The sequence below is a fragment of the Vanellus vanellus genome (assembly GCF_965231255.1).
Source record: "Vanellus vanellus genome assembly, chromosome: 2".
NCBI classification, from domain to species: domain Eukaryota; kingdom Metazoa; phylum Chordata; class Aves; order Charadriiformes; family Charadriidae; genus Vanellus; species Vanellus vanellus.
The window spans coordinates 47,775,457-47,797,560 of record NC_138906.1 but is presented as its reverse complement, the minus strand read 5'-3'; the positions used below and the strand labels follow the sequence as shown (position 1 = coordinate 47,797,560).

The following is a 22,104-nucleotide window of genomic DNA, read 5'->3' as shown; positions in this document are numbered from 1 at the left end:
TTTGGGGTATTTGGAGGACTGAGATAAGAATTTCAATTTTAGTCATGTTGAGATGCAGCCCAGGGGAAGGAGGTTACACAGTGGTTGAAGGATCACTGACTAAGCTTTCTACAAGTAAATTAATCCTTTCAACTTGTTTTTTCCAGAAGATGTGTTTGGCTGTTGTATGTTTATTAACCTGTGGTTGTAACTGTTGTTTGTAAAGATGTGGATTGGGGGAGGAGGATTAAAAATTAGGAGAGAAGAGCAATATTTAAACTGAAGTGTAAGATTGATACAAGAAGAAGTAGATATGAACTGCTTGTGACTAAAATGGGAAGAATCAGAACTGTACTTTATCTCAGGAAGTGGTTTCCAGTACATGCTCAGCTGCTGCTCAGAGTTCCTCATGGGTGTTACCAGTTGTCTGGTTTGACTTGTTTCCTATTGGCTGCACTAAAAAAAAAAAAATCATTGTCTTGATAAATTAAGTGCATTATTTCTATCAAGTGCTAATGCTGCAGGTTAGTTGCTTGATTTACATCTGGATAATAATTAACAGTAAAGATCAAAATTGTCAGGCATCAGTAACTTGAAAGTGCAGCATCAAGTTGTTTGTCATCCTTGACTGACTTTGTTCATTAAGGACTCCCAAGGTTTGATGTACAAAAGCAAGGGGCCACAAACTAAAACATGTGGGAGCAGTCCCAGATATGGATGTTGGTGGAAGGTGCAGTGGCCCTTTATACATGCCTGCATCATTACTTTTCAACAGCATCAAAGAAGAAGTTGCTCCTTTGCACTGAGCGTGGATTTAGATATTTTTGCTGTATGTTGTCCTGTGGGTATACTCCTTAACGGCTGTTACGCATCAAGATCCCTTTTGGTGGCTTTTTGTCTCTCACTTGTGTGTTAATTATTCAACAGATCAAAATCAGTCAGACTTTTCTCAGACTGTGGACAGTAAAACTTGTCCAACCAATCTTTTCCTTTAACTGGGAGACTGTTGTCTTTGGTAATTACATAAATTAAAGTATTAAGCAGTTTTGTCATGGACTATTATGCAATTGCATCACAATCCAGACTGTCTTAATTATTCTTTACCCCATATTGCCTCAGGCTGTGACCTCACAAGCTAAACAAGGTCATGCTTGGCTAGGATGAGAGAAGTCAAACAAATTCAGTGCTACAGGAAATATTAGTGATTCAGTAGGTGAGGTGACACCCCTGAGTTAATGTTTTCCCTGTGCTCCAGACTGGTAAAAGATGCTGCAGCTAGCATGATGAGGTGTAAAACTGAGATCCTTTGTTAAAGTTTCAATGCTATTCCTAGTAAAAGGGAAGGTGTTCATTCTGGACTCCTGCCCAAGTTCAGATTTTAATGGCTTAGTTCTCTATACACTTCCAATTTCTGTTTTAGTAGAGTCGCATTATCTTCTTGCACTTGTCTTAAACTGTTGTTAGATTTGTTGGGAAACTTTGTGTTCCAGAGGTGCTGACATGTTTGCAATTGGCAACAGATCATTTTGCAGAAACAATATTCCATTTTGAGATCTTTTGAAATTAAGGGAATTATATTAATGTAAGAAATGTCAAGTCAAAACTGAAAAGCTGCCAGATATGTGCAGAATAGTTTTTTGGCTTGACTATATGTATTTGCAACATGGTTGAGTGTACTTACACTTACATATTTTTATTTTCCATAGGATTCAAGTGCCCTGTATGTTCAAAATTTGTATCTTCTGATGAAATGGATTTACATCTTGTGATGTGTTTGACAAAACCAAGGATAACCTACAATGGTAAGAAAGAAGTAAGCTGATAATTATTTATTAATTTTAACCATTAGCCTGATAATAATGCTTTATTTGTAAGATCCTCTGGTAACTGATTCAGTGGACTCAGAAATGGTGTATGTTTTTTGCTTGTAGTTTATATTGCAACGTAATTCCTAAGAACTTGGTCTTTTTTTATACTGCCTGCCAGTATAATTTACACTGTTGACTTGCTCTGCAAATATAAAATTATTCTTATTTGAGTGTGTTTATCCCATTTTTTGACCACAAGATCAGATATTGGTCAGTGTGCATTTAGTGTCCACTTGAGATATGTGTAGCTTAAACATCCTCTCATCTAATGACATCAAATGGTGAGGCAGGTCGATCAAGCCTCCTTCTGGGGACATTATTAAGGACTTTTACTAGACACACTGCATTTGCACCTTATTCAAGAAAATGACCCTTTCTTGAAAGAGCTAAAGAACTTTCTCCTTCTTCAGCTGATTGCATACGTAATACTTCATAAGGACTGGTAGAGATACATGTGTGTTTGTGATTTTAGTGAGACTTGCCAATGTCAAATTAATCACCTGTGGTAGGTCTGTTTTTTCCCTGCTACTAAGCTCTCCTTCAAGGCAACCTTTGATGCAAGGCAAACAGGACTTCTGCCACTGTTGGGATCAAACCTTTCTCTTACTGTGGCTTAGGCTGACAGTTCTATGGCAAGCGCACAAAAAGGTTTCAGAAAACTAGGAATTAGAAAATCTTAGCGCCTACTTTGGCAGAGCTGCCCTACCATCAGGAAATCTTACAGTGCCTCCTGAATGAGCTTATTGCTCAACAAACAGTCACCAGATGTGGAATATGTGAGAACAAAAAGCAATTACAAAGAAATTGTAGAGGAGAGGGAGTCGGACTCTTTTTGGAGGTGCCCAGCAAAAAGTTGAGTGTCAGTGGTCACAAGCTGCATCAGGGAAAAATCTGATTCAATATAAGGTAGAAATGCCTCATAATGAGGGTGGTCAAACACAGTGGCACACACATGAAGAGGCTGTGCAACCTCCATCCTTGGAGATTATCAGAAATTGACTGGATAAGGCCCTCAGCAACTTAGACTAAGTTGGTCCTGCTTTGAGCAAGGGGCTGGACCAGAAGACCTTCAGGGGTCCCTTCCAATATAAGTTATTTACTGTGTAAATAACCTGCGGTGTTATGGGCTCTTTGACCCTCCTGGCTCCCTTGCTGTTATGGTATCCTACACTGTATTTTTTTTATTGGAACAAGCCTTGAAGGGTGGTTGGGCCCACCTTATTCTTTGCCTGGATAGCAATAAGGCTTGGCCTTAATTGTAAAAATAATTTGAAATCATATACTTACAGCTGTGAAATCTATTTCAAAGCACAACACTCAGGAAAAGTAAATATTTTTTTCTTCTGCTGTTGCCACATATGTATTTGAGAAGGTTGACTTAATCTAACAGAGGTGGCTTTGTTTCTTTTTGTTCTGCCTTTTGTAAACTAGAATTAAGCATTTTCCAAGATAGGTTGTTAGAAATCTGTGTACTGAGGGATGTTGAACATTAGGGAGAAGGAAGCTAATCGCCTCAGTCAGGGAGGGATAATATACTTTGGATCAGTTAGTGTGCATCAGGAGAAGGCAAGCTGGCAGAGAGCAAGCTCTGGCGGTAATCCAGCTGATGGGATGTGCACAAATTATGAGTTGACTGACTGAAATCCTTTGCCCCTGCTGCTTCCTACATGTACGTAATGAGCACGCTCAGCTGACTTTTTTTCAAAAAAACAACACATAACATAACCTCTCAGAATTGCTTGAGATGTTTATTTGTATCACAACAGTGCCATATTTGACCTCTTTTTGTTTGGTTGGTTGGTTTGTTTGTTTGGTTTTTTTTCCCCTTCTCCCTGCACTGTTTCTCTCGGCTGGCATGCTGCGGGTTGAAGCTTCTTTGGACCACCTTGTTACCTTTGTGGAGTCCATCAAGTTAAAAAACTTCCATATAAATGAGCAGAAATAAAACCTATAAGTGGCACCTGAAGCCACTCTCTTGATAATCTGCAACATGGCAAAAGCAGTTGTAGACAATGCAATATGAGATATGACCAGCATCATGTTATTTCTCAATACAGTTTGTCTACTGTATAAAGAGCATCTGATACTTATTCTAGGAAATGGTTTATATGAGCTTGAAAGGAGAAGATTACTAAATTACATAGATTGGTTTGAGAGAGACACTTACTTAGATATGCTGTCTTATTTTCATAAACACTTAATAGAACTGTGCATTGATCCTTGTAACTCCAGCTGGTTAGCTCCTGGAGTCATCGACTAAATCTTAAATTATAGCCTATAATTGGTTATTTAAGTTATTGCAGCACAAAGAAATTAAAGATATAGCTTGAGTTGTGCAGCACTCAGTTGTTACTTTGTGGTATGATTGTGATCCCTTTAATGACGCTAATGAAAGAGAATTAACTAGCAGATTGATAACTTAATGCTGCCATGATTACAGGCCCAGAATTGCATATGAATTTCTATATGCATGCATTTTTTCCTGGTTTTTTTTTTTTTTATGTTTGCCATGATGAGATCATCAGTGATGGATCTGCCTTTTTGTCATAAACTGTAAGAAAGGCATCTCAAGTTTAGCTTGAGATAAGAACAGATGCTGCTATCAACTTCTAACACTTTCTTCCAAAATGGAAGGCATCTCTTTATGCTTTACTTTCTCATTGTTATCTTGGTCTTATGCCATACATACTCAAATAGAGCCAAGTAGGCATCATTTGCTTGTGTTGGTCACTGGTGGTTTCCCAGTCCTATTATGACTAGCAGGAAAAATACCTTTTTTTTTTTTTTCCTTTTTTTTCTCTCGCCTTCTTTTCTCTCTGAATTTTGTGTTGCAAGTAGTTGAAGGGACCCTTAGACTTTGCAGGTGGTGAGATGTTTAAAAATTGAGCAGTTGGATTGAATTGTGCTTATGTCTAGTTCTGTTCTAGATGTGTTTTCTCGTGATACTGTAAATGTATTAGTTGTTCTTTCTAAGAAACAACAGGGAGAAAATTGTATGTGTTTTGTCATTCTGAGAAGACAAACCTTCTGTCTTTTTAAATGTGAGTCTGAGGCATAGTCTTCCCCAGAAAAATGTTATAAGACTGTTTAGTTGTGACTTGAAGTTTAAAAAAAATAATGAGTCCTCCCAGCCAATCTCTAATTGCTTTCTGAGCTACCTTTGTACACTGCGTTTGGCAGTAGGAAGGGTCACTGAACTGCAAACTCTGGCAGCTGTCCGATTTATATGTGTTTTCTGAGAGAGAGCGGTCACAAATTTGTACCAGTTCTATGCTGGAAGTTGTGCTGATTTTCATATAAATAAATTGGTACATTTTATTAGGCTTATTCTTTCAAAATCATGTGACTTGCCTGCAACAGAGATCTCATTGCTGACTCAGTTTGGCATGTAAAAAGAGCTCTTTCTTTTTTCTGTGGAACTTTGTTCCAAGTATCTCTTAAACTATTTGTGGTGCTCACACATGAACCAATATCTACACATTTTGATACAAAAGCTGGTTAAATGAATGGAATTGTGTGAAAACATTTTGATGTTTGGTGCTACTGTCTTAAATAGCCTTACATTTTTTAGCAATTAAAAACTTTCTTCATCCTATTGCTTGCTGAGTGCCTGAGAAGCCAGAATAGGTCCCATGCACTGGTTAGTCACAGGCACAGGGTGCTAAAAGCCAGTTTTATGAAGAAAATGGGTTACTTGCTAGTTGACAGGTTTTTTTGACAACCACTGCTAAAATATTATATAGCCATACCTGTTCCTTTGAGCTTCTCCAAAGTGTTAAATGTGGTCCCTTGCACCATCTCGTTCAAGTTGGCCACAGTGGGTTATGCAGGGATCCTGCTTAAGGACTCCTCTGTGCAAGATGTTGCTTACAAGGTAGCCCTGTGTTTTGGTCAAGCAGGGGCATTCATTTGAGCAACACTTTGCAAGTGCTTTGGAAGCAACTTGCCTTTAACTCCCTGCTGATGATTAGACCTATCTGGTAAAGTATGGGTGTTGAATATAATTATAAAAATTAATAATTATTTTTTTTCACTGGCAGATGTTTTCTAAAACTTGAGGAGACAGGAGATACTTGTGTCTTTAAGGGCACTAACATTAGATGCTTTGCAACAAATGCAACTTATTCTCTTGAAGAAACCTTGCAGTTGCTTCTGAAGTAATTCTGGTTTTCATTTTAAAATTCCTTTGTTTGTTTCTCAGAACACTTTGTAAGACTTTATTATTATTGTTAAAGGGCCCCTCTGAGAGCAGGGACTAGCAGCCTGGCACCTGGCCAGGTGGGGAAGCCAGTGACCCTGGAGAGCTGGGGAGAGCCAGTCAGCTCACTAGACTGGTTGGCTGGCTTGGCGAGCCGGCCTGTCCTCTTTCAAAAGTTTTGATTGAATTAGCACATTCCTGTGGAATATTTTGGGTTTCATCAAGTCAGCACTTTGTGTTGGAACGCTGTTCTACTGGAAACTTTTCTAAGCGGGTCTCCTTAAAGCCGCTTGCTCAGGGGTGGTGCTGCTTTTACATCGGTGCTGCTTTGACATCAGTGCTGCTTTCACTCAGACTGCTCTGCATTTAATTCAGATATGGCAGTGGGTCTGATTATGCGCCAACGTATTTACTGGGGTTCATTTTAAGGGGAAAAGCTTTTGCTAGTGTAATTTCAGAGAGGGAGAATGTTGAGATACCCAGTGCACGAGCTGCTGGAGGTTTTTCTTTACTCAAGGTAACTACTTTGCAATTATTCTTTTTAAATGACAATAACTTAATTTTTGACCCCTGTCACAGCAAAGAAGAGCAGGGGATCAAACATCACAGAGAGCAGGGATTACATATAGGATTTTGTATTTAAAGTTTACTCAGCTCTGGTTTGAATGGAGGGATTAGTATGTGGAAAGACTATTGCAGACAGAATATTGAAAAATTAAGCTAGGTGTACTGCAAGGAAAACATGTCTGAAACTTGATGTGCTTTTCCTGTCTGGCAATGTACTTTGTCTTCTGGGGTGTTTGAATCTAACACCATACACAGCTAGCCCAATACTCGTGTGCTGTCTAACCGAATTCATAGTGATTTGGGCCCCAACAGTGCAACTGATTTAGGTTAGCAAGGATGCAAAGCAGGGTTTTGTCACGAGGATTTAAATACGCTGTTTATTCTAAATCAGTTTGAGGTATTGGGTGAAGTTTTGTCTTGTGAGGAAAGAGAAATGCTGGTACTGCTACATGGTGAGGCCTGCATGTGAGTGAGTGTTGGCATCCTGAGCTGGAATCTGTATGAGCAATAATCCTGCTAGAGGAGTTGTCAACATATAAATGATAGCCATAACATATGCATTTTGATCAAAAGTAAAGACATTCTTTGTGAATAGGACTGACCTAATTTTTTCTAACACAAGTATAAGCTTTGTTGTTTGGTGGCTGTTTCAACATTTTGGGGCAAGCTACTTTTGCCAGAACTTACTCAGTTTATATTGCTCAGTAGAAGGGAGGAAAAATAGCGCACCTTATCCTAACGTTTGGACCGCCGAGATATGTGATTTTAGTATCTCCAACCCCTGCAGTGACTTTGATTTCCTTGGTCACTTTGTGCACAAAAAAAAAAAAGGGAGAGTATTTTACTCGGCAGGGCTGATGTTGTCAAGTGTTTTGACTGATGCACTTAAAACTTCAGTCTGGAATGAAAAGAATCGCTAACTTCAAGTTCACTTCTCTGCCAGGGCTCCTGAGATCGTACCCTAAAAGACCTTGCAAGAGGGCATCTTGCCAGTCTGCCTGGAAAAGCTTAAGCCTTCCTCCTTGTCCTCATCCTTTAATAGGACTAGACTTTCAGCAAAGCAGTACAAAATAATACTAAGGCAAACCAGTTCTTTCATTCCACTTTATCTGAGGTACAAAATTCTTCATAGAATGTCTTAATTCTTCTATTTTTGGAGTTTAGCTAGATTCTTGGGTAAAAGTTTCTAGCTTCTTGCTCTGCCCTAGATAGTTCTGTGCTCTGTCCTCGGGGGTGCTGGGGAGGGAAAAGAGCATATGTTATAAGGTATTTTAACAGGATGTGTAAACAGACACTTATCCTGTGCTTGCAGTTAAAATAGTGACATTTACTCTTGTTTTGATCTTGTGTAGTCAGGAACATCCTCCAGAGTATGTAGGAGGTTCATTCAGCTTCCCTGATGCTTTAAAACTGTTTTCTTCAGTAGTTCTTGAAAATAATTAACACTGTTGAACATCTGTTGAACTTTGAGAGAACATTACTGTAGTAAATAGAATTTTAATCTCAGACATTTGCACAGCTATTATTCTGTGAATTGGTATAATATCAGCTCAGATTTTTCATAGCTTGTCTTGCAAATCATTGATACAATTTTAAGGAGGGAAATTGTGTTTGAAGAACTTGATTAAAACATATGATTAGTTTGTACTTCCTCCCTTTGGGAATTATTGGTAACATTTGAACAAGGAGGAAACTTTTACTGGTGTTCACCAGTGTAGATGTGGGTAGCTACTGGTCCAAACCAGGCTGCCAAGAGGAACAGTGGTAAACTCTAGCTCTTCCTGTCTTTTGTTCAGTAAAGCTGTATTTCCTTCCAACCATCCCAAATCTCTCCTTCAACAGTTTTCAGTACCTCACAGAAAAGCAGCACTGCAAAAGCAGCCTGTTACCGTTCAGTTTTGTTGGGAGGGAGGTTGTTCACTTCAAAGAATAATGCTGACAAATATCACTAAATAAAACCACACTCAAGTTCAACGGGTACCTACCTCCTAAAGGGGGTAGGACCTGCTTCAGTGACCCCATTTCAGCTTCAGTCAATGGATGAATTGGGTCAGTCTGTGATAGCGTGGAGTTGCAGCACTTTTAGAGGCTGCAGTCTCTTATCTTTCCTCCACACCCACAAACTGTCAACCCTGTGCTACAGAGTCAAAAAAGTAAGCTGTATATTTCTAGAGGTGTGGCTGTGAAGAAAGGTCCTGAAATGGGAACATAGTGTAACTGAGAGGGAAGTACTTTGAATGTCTGCAACAGCAGCTCCCAGAACTGCAGACTACCCCATTTATCTTGGTAAAATATAACCTCGGAGGTTTAGTGGTGGTGGTTGAAGGATTGACGTTGCTTATTATTTTATGCTTCGTGTAAGAGGAAGGGAGGCAAAGATTTGTAGAGTAACTATGACCACTCCTTTTCATGGTGCGAGTTGGGGATTAAGCTACATTTTCTTGCTGTAATGAAGTAAAGTTGACAAGTTTGCATCCTGCTGAGGAGGACACACTGCAGAGATCAGATCCATTCATATCTTAAACTTTTCTCCAATTTTTTGTGAATGTGACTGACACATTTAATGAACCTTTGGGGAGAAAGGTATTTGGTGGGTGATTCTTTACCTACTTTCCCTTGAGCCAGGCCTAAATTTGCTAGACCGAACTTCCTGTGATGGAGCCATTACAAATCACTCCTGGCCAAAATAGCTGCAATGTCACCTCATGCTTAATTCAGTTCTTGAGAGTGGGACAACATTTTTTTTTTCTCAGTACATTGGAATAGCCTTTCTAGAAATGCATACATGTGCCACAGGAATATTTTATATGCAGCACTGGATACATACAGTAAAGCTTTTGACAGCTGTAGAACAAGCCTGCTTGTTTCTGAAAGAAATGGAGAAAACAGGATCATTCATGTGCTGAATAGCTCAAGTTGTTTCTTTTCTTTAGAAACTACCCCTAACCTCAAATACTGCTGTTGTCTTGCTTTGGTACTGACAGTGCTGCTAAAGTCAAATGACAATTCTTGTCCTAGAAAATTACAGATACACCTGTGAACCAGCGCCGCAAAGAACATCTGCGGGTGACGCGAGGAGTGATTCAGATCAGGTTAGAAGAGAACCTGATATATTGCACTGTATGTCATTGTGCTTCTCTTATATAATGGCAGTACAGTGCTGCATGCTGGAGAAAGCTAAGGGACAGTTTTTTTCACTCAGTAGCAAACGGTCACTGTGCTGTGACTCCACATCATTGTGACGTGGGCAGACAGGAGCTACCTTCCATGTCTTGCACTTAATCAGTCTTTAGCTTTGAGAGGTCATTCGGAGGATGTCATAAATCGTGTCTGCAACTGCTGCAGTCTTGTGACTGCTGGGAATTTAGCTTCAGGGGAAACAACGTTCCTAGTTTTGTATGGTAATTCTGCAGTCTTTAAAGCTGATACCTCTAAAACCTTGAGATTTTACTTGTTTGTTGGCAGCAAACTGACTTATTTTTTGTAGTTGCTCTGTAGAAAGTACACACCTTTTATTAATCTTAGAGAATAGGTTTCATTGGCTGGATTTTGAAATAAAGCTACTTGAAATCTCTAGGTTATTAAAAATAAATGCCAAACTACATCTCACTGAGATTGAGTGATCTGTGTAGGAATTTAATGGTATTTCCTTCCCTAAATTCCTCACTGTTTTGCAGGAACTAAAACGGATTATTCGCAGATCAGGATTTTTTTTTCTGCAGAAATAGAAAAGAATAAGAGGCACTCCCTCTTGCTCAGAAACTACCCCAAGGGCAGATCAATTGGAAGAAATGCCTGAAATTATATTTGTAATTTTTTTTTTCTTCAGATTAAAATCTTGCTTTAAAACCCTGCTACCGGATTATTTAAATAGTCTGGTGCTTTTGAGTTGCAGACTCAACCCTTCAATGACAAAAGAAGTCTGTCCAGCTTTTGCAGGGGGTTTCAGTGGTCTTCAGAACCAAGCTGGGCGAAACCACTGTTAATGTGATAGGGTACGCTCACTACTAAACCGGGGATTATTATCACTGTTTACACAGGAGAAAAGATTACCAGTTTTCCGTATTTTTAACAAAATCCAGTTATTTTAGAACAGGCTGTAAATTACCTATTGACAGGAATTACGTTGATTGTATACTGACAGAGGCACAAATACTAGACTTGCCTATTGTATCCTCCCTGGAGGAACATTCTTGCTCCCCGAAGTTTGCGTAACTTTGTCTGACGTGGCTACAGATTTGTTCAGCTGCAGAAATAACCCCAGGTTCTAACACACAGCTGAAACATGAAAAACTTCACTATTGCTCAATTTAGAGCTGAACTGTATTAACACTCATGAAACCTTATTAAAGTTTCCTCATAAAAAACTCGGATAACTTCCATTTTAACCCTGCACTAATAGCTATCTGTAATTTAAAGCCATACCAAATTTTCTTCATGTTGACCGTGTTCCTCATCCCTTCCTTTCTTGTGCAAAGTTTAATTCCATAGTCTTCATGTATAACATTAGATATTGGATAGCCTTCATGTGGCTAGGCAATAGTCAATGATATTTTTTAGCCCATAAATAATGATTATTTATTTGAGGCGAAGAGATGGGAGATGAGTTGTTTGGTTGACACTTGTATATTTCATTGCCCCCCGCCTCTTTCCAAGGAAGTCTATTTCAGTCTGTGGCTGTATTAATTGATACACCTTGTTGTCATGATGGTGTCCAACAGTTTTGACAGCCTGTAGATTTAAAAAAATTAGGATAAAAATAAAACTTCAATGTGGTTGTAAAATTATACTGCCATATTATGTGCATAAAACTTTGAACAAACACTGGATAATTGTCTTTGGGGGCTTTTGTGGTTTTTTTTGTTTGTTTTTTTTTTTAAACACATCTCCCATGTTAATCCTTTAGTATTATTATTTGTGAATGATCATGATTGCTGAATACTATGAAAATTATGTGGGTGTCTTGTATTTGACTTAATTGCTAGGATCTAGAAATAGAAGCTATTTGCTTTAAAGTGTAAAGGAAGGTTTGTTGCTTTGGGTTTTTTTCCTCTTGAAATTAAAGACCTATATACTCGGTATCTTACTGGGATAGTAAAAACCTGTAGGTACCTGTTAGCACCAGAAATACTGTATCTCTGCTTGCTGTAATAATTTATAATACTAGATTATAGGTTAGCATGGAGCAAAAAAATTGAGATAACTTTGAAAACTTCGACTTAAGATTTGATGTTATCAGAACTTTTTGCATTCAGACATGTTTTGCATTCCATCTATATCGCAAGGATAATTGCATTTAAAATAGGAATGGCTTGTAAAAAGCAGTCTGTCTGCTGTGAACAGAAAAGACAGACAAGTAAAAAACATGCAGTGATTTATATCCCTGTCCTGTGTATGCACGTCGACACCAGACATTCAGTTTTAACTTGGAGAAGACTGATTTTGAGCCTGCTGGGAAAAGCACCCTGTAGGCCTATCACCTGGCACAGGGGTTAATAAGCCAGACTTTATGCACATTGAGTTTTGGCACCAGTGTTTTCATTGTGTGTTGCTCAGTAATGAATTGTATCTTCCCTAAGAATAGCGTCTTAGTCAGACACACCTGTTTTTCTCCCCTCCTCCTGTTTCAAGCTTAGGCTTATAGTTTCATCTTTCATGCCATCTTCCTTAGTGCTCCCTATGCATTCATTTTGCATCAGATCAAACCAAACTCCTCTGCACACTTGCAAAGAAATGAGTCAGTTATTTGGCCAATGTTAAAAGACTGTAAAAAAGACTTGGCAAAACCGTTTGTGCTCTGGGCACCTGTAGAAAGCCTGGAATAGGAACCTGAAAAAGGATGAAGTGAACAGAATGCTGAATCAAATCCTACATCCAACTTCAAAACAAGTCACCATTAAAGTAACTCATGTTGCTCAGAGTAATAGGCTAGCTAACTGCATCTGAGCTTCCTCTGTTCATTCCTTCTCTGCCTCTGTTCTTCAGGGACACTGTTCCCATACCCTTTCCTTCCATGAAGGTTTCTAATGTGCCCACTTTGCCTACCTTGTGTTAGATGAGTTCTCATAGATTTCACTAGGCAGCAGGTCCCCATCATACTCTCAATTCCTTGCAGACTATTACTAGAATGAAACTTCTTAATTGAAAATCATTACAAAGCGATTTCTCTGGCTCCTGACTGTAGTTTCAGTGATGGTGAATGGTTGAAGCCTTGCCATTTGGAAAAACTGCCTACTGCAATCCATTTTGGTCTCCTTTCGTGTTGGGGATAAAATAAGCTTAGTCACTTTAAAAAGCTGCCACAGCAAGAGGGATTTCTTAACCTCAGTGGGGATCCTTTTGTACAGTCGCATCAACATCTTGCATTTGCAAGATCTTGTTCAAACTTAGATCTTCCCTTCAGTTTGATCAGAGACAACTATCTTCTGTCGTACCTACTCTGCCACATCCACTCTCTGCTTTACTTTCCCAGTTTTTGTGAACACTGTTGGCAGTAGTACCTAGTCTTGATTTGGCAAAGTTGCTCATTTTAACAGACTTACAGCATCATAACTAAGTCTTCCTTCTGACCAAAAAGCTATTTGAAGAGAACTGTCTCTGCATGGTATATGAAAGGAATTCTTCACCCTCTTCCTAACCACATTGGTATCTTTTCCGCATTACATCATTAAATTAGATTCCCGAGTGATTTACTACTGGAATAAACTTCTGTAGATAAACACTCTTAGGTTCTTATGCCTGGTTGCTTGTCATGGGATGTTTTGGGTTTGGTTTGGGTTTTATTGTTTTGGTTCTCTACCTTTGGTAAAGAAGTCATCTGCTACACAAGACGAGCTGCAGCTCAGGCCTCTCTCATTTTTCTTGAATGTGCCCCCATTGGTGACAAGACTTAACTTTCTGCCCTTTGCTCTGGGGGATACCATGTGGTTCGGCCACCTTTGGACTGGATCTCTGGATTGTGATCCCAAGTTCTTGACAGGCCTAAATTGATTTTGTATCTATCACAGCAGTTTCTTAGTGCTGGTACAGTTTGGCAGGTGTGTGTAAGTAGCCTTTAAACATTTTGCTTTGGTTTACTTCTCAAAGATAAGCATAGTTTAGCAAAGAATAAAAATGATAAAAGATCTGCATGCATGGATCCCACACTGATATCTTTCTTTCTTGCTCACTTCTGTAAGCTTCCTTCATCCCAGCTATCTCCAGCTCCCTGTGAGAAACAATCCTTTCTAACTGCAGCAGAGTCTTTCTGTCAGCAATACATGCTGGTTGCCCCTGGCCATTTACTCAACCTCTCCTTCTTTTGTAGCATATTTGTGGTGTAAGATCCTTTTTGATGGTAAACTCAGCCTTGAGAAATGTAAATCATTCTTACCCGATGAAGCCGAGGAGGAGGTATTCCCCAAGTGATAGTTCCTTACACTGTTTCATAAGGAGTTTCATTTTCATGCTGTTTTGTTTCTTGTGGGTTTGCCCCTTTATATGCTACTTTTGATTTAACGCCTGACATTCAAGATTAATTCCTGATAACCTGAGAGGTCACATAATATTGGTTAAAACCCAAGAAAACAGCCTACAGGCAACTTCCTTGTTCCATGCACTGGAATAAGCAGCTTTTGTTTAAGACAGTATGTGCTGGAGTACAGTATTCATGATGGAGTTGCACGGAGAGGTGCTAGTTTGGTACTGCTACATTCAAGGCTTTTTCACCCACTTGCCTCCTGATGAGACAGCATTTAGAAGTATTTTCATCTCCCAGGAATATTATTTCCGAAGGGGGTGATGCAGGGGGGGAGCCTTGGGAATGGTATTCAAGAGCAAGTTTTCCCTTGGGTCATTCAAAGCACAAATGTACATCAGCTTAGTTGGAATGGGGACTTAGTACAAGATGGGTAAGGCTGGCACAGAGTCTCTTTACATCACGGTCTGGAGGACAAGACGACTGTTGATTTGTGGTTTGTTTGTGAACAGGTGCAGTTCTTTGGCCCATATCTAGACTAAAATTCGACAGTTTAAGGACATGGTACTTACAAATGCGGTGAATGGAACTTATCTTTAGAAGTCAGTGCAAAAGGAGAAAGTTGTTTAGCTATCTTGAGATGATTTAACGTTCAAGGGCATCTCAAACTGCAAACAGACTGACTAAACAGAAGTTGGAAAGACTAACTTAAGCAGAAGTTTCGGAGTCAATCAGATAATTCTCTCTGTATCGAGAGCAAATCTTGAATCGCTGTGGAAATGCATAGTCACTCTGGTAATAAATCTCAAGACAGCAGCACAAGATGTTGCATGTCCTATTGAGTTGATAAATTTTATCTTGTATGAGTACCTATTTCACCCCAACTCTTTCTACCAGAAGCATAAATATGGACTGAGAAAGTTGGTACACTGATCATGATAGCATAGGAGTGGCTGTGGATGTTATTGCTCAGAAGTGAGGATCTTTATTTCTCAGACTACTTGGCCTTTTTTCAAAGCCTAGCTCTTCACTGGGAGTCCTGGGATGCAAACTTGACTTTGTCTGTGAGCAACATAACTTAATTGGACATTGTCTGAAAGCTGTGTTATTTAAACTTGGGATTTAATTTTTTTTTTCCCCCGAACTGTAGCTTGCATTGACACAATGTATCTTGTGTTAAAGTTGCAGATAGATTTCCATTGCGGCAAGCCACTGAAGCAAACCTCTTTACAAAACAAGTTTCCCTAAGTGCACAAATCCCTTTCCCCTCTATATTATTTCGTTTACCTAATTAGAATTGTATCCAGGTAGCTAGGACTATACATGCTTTTATACTCATACTGTTCCCTAAAATGTATTTCTATTGCTACTATTTGAGTGAGTATTTTTTCTCTACCATACACCCGATCGTTATCTGCCTGAACAGGAAGCATCTAGTTATTTCTCAGAATTAGCTTCTGAAAGCTAAGACTGTCCCACAGAAATCTAAATCCAGTTCTTCAAATGTTGGGTTAGCTGAGAAACCATGAAACTTCTGCAGCCTCCTCCCTCTAGCTCAGCATGGTGTTGTGATAAAAGTATTGCAACTTAGCCCTTATTCTGCAAATATTTCTCTTGTTTTCTTCTGTGACTTTTACTTTGTTTTGTGTGCTCCCTCCCCTTTACCTTTGTGTTTTAAGAGGGGGGAGCACCGAAGACTGTGGGCAATGTTTGTGCAGGAAGTCTTTCGTGATGGATATCCGTTTGTATATAGATATCTCAATCTTGGACCAACACTGGGCAAGGTGAGAGGGAAGGGGAAAATGAGGATAATGCTTGGACTTTGACTAGGAAATTGTAACGGGCTGCTGTAAGAGGTGAAGAATGAGATGCCAAACTCCTCCCCACCCCCAAAATTCATCAAATGCTTTGTTAGTATTTGAAGAAGTGTCACATTTGTGGTAGCTATTTAGTTTGCTTTAGAGAGGTTATTATGGTTTTGTGTATTGTGGTGGTGGAAGGTGATTTTAGATTGCTTAAGTTCTAGGTATTACCACACAAGTCATGCAGTGGTGTTTGGGGTTATTGTGCCTGTTGGAAGTGCACAAAAAGTTGCAGCATGTTCTTGTTTGATTAGCATATGGGTATTAGTTTTTTTCAGCAGTACAAAAGGGAATTTGGACTGAAGTTAGTCAGGAGAGCTGAATTCTGAATTTCCACAGGCTCAACTTTCTGGCACTGTGAATCCTGAAAACCACTTAGCTGTGGTTCAAGTGAAAACACTAGATGTTCAAAATCTTCCCTTTTGCATCTGGTCTGGAGGAGGTAGCTTGTATTAGAGCAGTAAGAAATGTTTCTGGTCAGGAACCCACTGCTTCTTAAGAAGGTATGTCCCTCGCTGAGGGCAGTGCAAGTTTAGCTTCTGATTGTGAAGGTGCAGTCTTTATAAGTGAACAAAGTTAATGGCGTTAGCTCTGCCTTGCTCAGCCTGCTGACAGACCTTGTAGCTTGGAAAGCTCTGAGTGGCAAAATAAGCTGCTTCTGCAGTGACAACTGAATAATCTTTCCCCTGCTATTGAGGGCTCTGAGCACTGAAGAATCAGCTGTCCTTCAGAGTGTTGTTCTGCCTCAATTTTTGAGCAGCAGTGGAGTGCTGACCTGCTCATCCAAGAATGATCCCTAGCTGGAGCATGCTGAATCAAGGATGTTCCTCTTGTGGCAGCCGGAACTCTGAAAAACAGGTAGAATACCAAAGAAACTGATTGCCCTCCTGGTGCTTAGGGTGGACTAGGAGAGAAAGCTTTTGCTTGCAGCCAGTACCAGGTTGCAAAAACAGTTACTGAGCTACATGAGAGAAGCGTAGCCTGCATAACGGTCCCTTTTCCTTCCATTCCAGTGTCTACTTCTCCCAAGGATATTAGCCCCAAATAAGAAGGCTACCCATATTATTTATATCAGATATTGGCTAATAATGTTAATCTCTTTCTCCTTTCTCCGGTGCCTGCATTGCAATAGTAAATGAAATGAGATGATGGGGAGGATAGGAGACGTGGTAGAAAAACTAGGTCTAGAGAGAACGATATTTTGGAGAAAATGGGTGCAAAGAGGAGGAAAACGTAGTAGGAAATAGCTGGAAAGGAATGGAGAGGGAGAAAAATAGGTGCAGCAGAAGCTGGAAAGATTTAGTAAATCAAGTCAGTAACATTTAATAAGAGTAAGCTAATCATATCCACACGTACTTGCTGGCTACCGAATAGTTACCCGTGGAAAGTGCAGGTCCTTCGGGTCTACTTATTTTTGTAACACTGCAAGGAAAAACTTTGGATCCTCCCAAAAGGCTACCTGTTAAAAGTGTAGAATAAATTCTGCAACGTGGATGAATTCATGCTATACGTGTGAAGGAATGTGTTTCCTTCTAGGTGTTGAGAGCTTGATATACTCCATTTAAAAACAAGCAAAGACAGTCTCTAGTACTTAACTGTGAGAGTTTTTGTAACCGGCAACAAAAATTAATTAATCTGTAACAGATATATGGTAATATATACTATTTAATGAAGTTTCATCAGTATTTTTTAACCTCTTATGGCTCTTGTTTAACCAATTTTAGTGCTGATAAGATACCATTCAGAAAATATGTTCCAATAAGTTTCAGTCATATTCCTGAAAGGGTGCACTTTGTGTTTTTTTCACTGTTAAGGTAGCTGCGGTGGCAGCTTTCACAGACATATTTAAGCTTTTAAGTTATAGAAAAAATCCAGATATTTTTAAAAATTGTCGTACTGGATTAGATCAAAGGTCTTTCTAACTTGGTGTTCCGTTTCCAGTGAATGCCTAGAGAGAAATAAAATACTGCAGCTATAAGGTGATATCTCCCCAAATACTATCGCAGTCTCCATGATTTGTGACTTGGGGTTTCCTGAGCCTAGGGCTGTATCTATCTGTGTTTTAAAAAGAAAAGCAAAAAGCAGTAGCATAGATTTTAATGACTTAACCCATAAAGTATATATTGCATGTGCTTTTGCAGTCCTCAGATTAAAGACAGACTATTTCATTTCACACTGTTTAAGGCATTGCCTATAATTTTAACTATGGCTGAGTTGGTGGCTTTGATAGTTGTTGGATATAATTTTCAAAAGTTCTAGAAAACGTTTTTAACTTGTAATGTATGTGCAAAATTGCCAGGATGGTTGTATTTTAATTCAGTACCACCTATTTTGCTATAAATGCAGGAGTGGAGTAAAATTTATTTGTCAGTAAAGATAAAAGCAGAATTTTAGGAGGAAAAATTACTAATCACCAGAAGTTAAAACAGTAGTAGTATTAACCAGGGATAGAGGAGAGGAGGAAAAAGTGCTTGAGCAGACATAGGAGGGAAATGCTATGCTCTTTTGCCAGATTTCATCTTTGACACCAGTCTTTGGCTAGTGAGTACTTGTTCAAATAGCTGGGAAGGTGGAGGAGTGTTTACCTCCTATTTGGTGCAAGGCAGATGGATGTGGGGGTGTGGTGAGTGTTTGTGTATATACCCGCGTGTGGGCGAAATGGAAAAATGTGGTCTCTGCTTATTTCCTCTTCCCACTTCCATTTAGGTAATACACTTGTATAAATGTTTTAATCATAACATTGATGAAATCTCAAACTGTTCTTTTTTTTTTTTAAGCAGAAAAAAGAATAATATGTATCTGATTAATCACTCTGAAACCAAAAAAATTGTTCAGACTGCAGTGTTTCTGTGCAAAGTGGTTTACACATTTTTCCATAAATGATACATTTTAAAATTAATGTTAAGTGGCCCTTAAACTGACTTCCATCTGGTATAAGCCAGTGTTGATACAGGGGAGTGCTGTATGAAACAACTGCAGAACAGATTCTGACCAGATTCAGGTCTAACAGGTTTTTTGACTCTTTTTTTCTTTATCTGGGATTGATGATCCGAATCACCTAAATTGGTTAAAAGGGAGTCAGACCCAAAGTGTCGTAGGACCGTGAAGGATTTGCTTTTGCTGTTGTCGCTCCACATGTGTAATCAATTATGAGCATAATTACATGGGTTTGGAGTCTGTTAATGTGCAGTGCCAAGTTGCACGTGGGCATTTATAGCAGTTGGGTATTTTGTACTAATTCCTTCCAAACTTATGCTTTCTTCTTGCACAAGAGCCGGGTAGGATTCATAAGGTTAACACAAGAAGTAGAGAATGCCGACTCCTCGTTATTACGGAGGAAGAAGAGCATTGAAACCTATTAACAAAATCTCTTTTGCAAGGGTGGCAGAACTCCACCATGTTTCTGATGCCCCGTCCATGCCAGCCGTCATCAGTGTTCACACCAGCTCCCTCTGGCATGACTAGGCAAGGCCGCTGCATGCCTGGCGGCTCATCCCGGTGGGAAAGTCTGGAGTGAAGCCAGGGAGAGTGACAAGCTATTTGCCTGGGACTTGTGCAGTAGGGCCACTATTGGCAAGAGGGAGGCTACTGGCAATTGTGGAGAGTACGGGAGTACTGGAGGGAAGAAAAGGAGTCTCAGGCACTTACACCAGGGCTGGTGGGAGATACAAATGTTTAAATTGGCATCTTGCCCTAATGTTGGCCAAAAGGTGCAGAACTTTAAATCACTCAGCGGGAGTTCAGACCCGAGTGTTGTACAGTCTGGGGAGTGCACGATAAGCCAGACATATACAATAGAGAATGATGTGAAAGCAGTTCACAGGAATGTTTTCTTTTATAAATTGCATTTTTATTGGAAAGCTTTTTAATTTTTGTCATCAAAACTTGACTTCCCTCTTGAGAGTGCTGAGGAGGGGAGCTTGCGGATTAATTAACTGGAGGTAATTTAGCGTCATTTTGTTTTGGGTACCAGCTGCTGATCTGATAAAGTGACTCCATGGAAAAAATTTCTTTTATTAGGTATGCTCTGTGTATGTGATACATGCTTGAATTATAATGGTGTTTCTTCCTGCAACCTAACTGGGAAGAGTCGATCTGCTCAAAGGACTTCTGGCAAAGCAGTTGTGTAAAGAGGTGGTCTGGGAGGGTAGCAGCTGAGAGCCTCAGCCAAAGATTAATACCTCTGTAGCAGGACAATGCTGTCTGGAGAGTCTTTGCCTTCTGGAGTCAGATACTAAAGTATCTTTTTATATTAAAAAAAAAACAAACACAACAACAAACAAACAAACAAAAAAACCAACAAACGCTTCAAGGAAGTATTTATACGTAGCACCCTCTTCTGGGCAACTTCTTAGTGTCAGGATTTTGTAACAACAAATGTGAGCTCTTAAGAACTTTTGTATTGTTTTAAATTGCTTTCTCTCTTAGGTACCTCTAATGTCCTTGGAAGCTTACAGGCTTACAGCTTCAGGTAGAGCAACAGAAACGATTTCTTAATATGATACCTACCAATGACGTTACCATGTGTAAAATACATTTTTTTTATTTTCTTCATTGCTGTAGGTGCATATTGTTTATTAAATGGTTTTGAATATTTTTCTTTATAACAGTTCACCTCATGTTATATATTCTTCACATATCCTCATGAAGATGCCACACATGTGGCTTTATACAGTATTTTTAGCATAAACAGTGAATATAGCAGAGACTGAAATAAGCACTGTTTTAGAAAACCAAGCACCTGCAAGATAGCTTGCTGTCATTCGAAGGGAAGCAAGGTAGACGTAATTTCATTTAACTTTTCCCTGCAATGATAGCTTTTTAGTTGTCTGCTTGTCATTTTCTATGTGTTTGGAATGTCATAATGAAATATATGTGAGCCACTGGGGAGAATAGCTTAGAGTTGGTGGTTTCTCAGTCGTACCTGGTGCTGTACTCTCCCTTTAGGCTCCTTCTGGTTAAGAAGGGGAAGCTTTTCCCATGAAACCATGGAAATTTGAACACGTGGGCTTTACTTTGCCAAACGTGCACCTTTCTGATCTGCCAGAGATTGCCAGCTTGGTTGCTATGGGTCCCTTGTTGGAAATGCTCTGTGCACTAGGTGAGGTTGTGTCTAACTGGGGCTTTTAACCTGCTTCTGGCAAATGGGGCCTTACATGATCTCCTGTTTTGCTTTGTACTAAGACTGAATTCTGCATCCCACATTCTGGCTAAGAGAAGTGTCCAAAAGAGAAGGTTTTTATTAAAAATAATATATTTTCCCAGAAACTTCTGTGTGAAAGCCAACTCTTGTGCATTCCTAGTAACTTACTTTCTCCTCATTTGGTACGGGACTTGGTAATGCTGCAAAAAATTCAGTATCTCAGGAATTTAGGGTCATTGGAGCCATACAGCACTGATCCTTCCCTGATGGATAACTCCCATTCCTATTGCCAACAGTTGCATACTTACATTGAGGAACAGGTGGATAGGATATGGCAGAACATGCTGACATGGTAAGATGAGGAGGTTGAAGGTATGAAATAGGAGTACCAGAAAGGCTAGTAAAAGAAAGCTACATGTATAGAAGAGAGATGAGTAGGAGAGTAGAAAAAGCAAAAGTAGAAAAAGCTAAGTGTTTAGAAGTTAAGATCTTTACCTGTGTTTTTATGCAGTTCAGGCTTGAACTTAGCCTCCACAGTGAAAGCTGAGCATGGGGAAGAGAGGACAGCTGGGAAAAACCCACCCAGCATGAATCCTCAAAGCCCTGGAGGCATTAGGTACCATCTGTATGAAGAACCCAATTTCGCCAATGCTTAGCTCTCAGGGTCAGCAGCACAGCATGTCTGCTGCCGCTGTGTGGTTTAGAGCACAGGTTTGCGAGGTCAGATGAGAGCAGCCTGTACGGTGGGTATGGATCTGCTGGGAGAGTATAAACTCCAAAGGGTTACTGGCTGTTGATTATGGCTGCCCCACTTCTCCATATGGGTGTCTTCCTACAAGACTTCATTTTGAGCTATAGCTGTGTTTAGGCAAGAAACTGAGTCATAACCATATTTTAATTTGAGCTGTTAAGATGTCTCCCATCAGGAATCTTCAGTCAGCCGGTGTAAGTGTGACTGATCATCACCTTGACATGACTTTCTGCAGGACAAGAACTATCTTCTGTAGCTGTCCTCGATGTTCAGAATAAAG

The 22,104-nt window shown here is 39.6% G+C and overlaps 2 protein-coding genes across 2 annotated transcripts in view; both read left to right on the top strand.

Annotated features, from left to right (window-relative positions):
- Window positions 1-22,104, top strand: part of RPL14 (ribosomal protein L14) — a 291,729-nt gene that overhangs the window by 156,749 nt on the left and 112,876 nt on the right. The window lies entirely within an intron of this gene.
- ZNRF2 (zinc and ring finger 2) overlaps window positions 1-22,104 on the top strand; it is a gene marked incomplete at both ends in the record, with an annotated part of 56,726 nt that overhangs the window by 33,641 nt on the left and 981 nt on the right. The window contains one exon of the mRNA XM_082478957.1: window positions 1,686-1,781. Within this exon, the coding sequence (XP_082335083.1) occupies window positions 1,686-1,781 (96 nt within the window). The remainder of the gene's footprint in view (window positions 1-1,685; window positions 1,782-22,104) is intronic.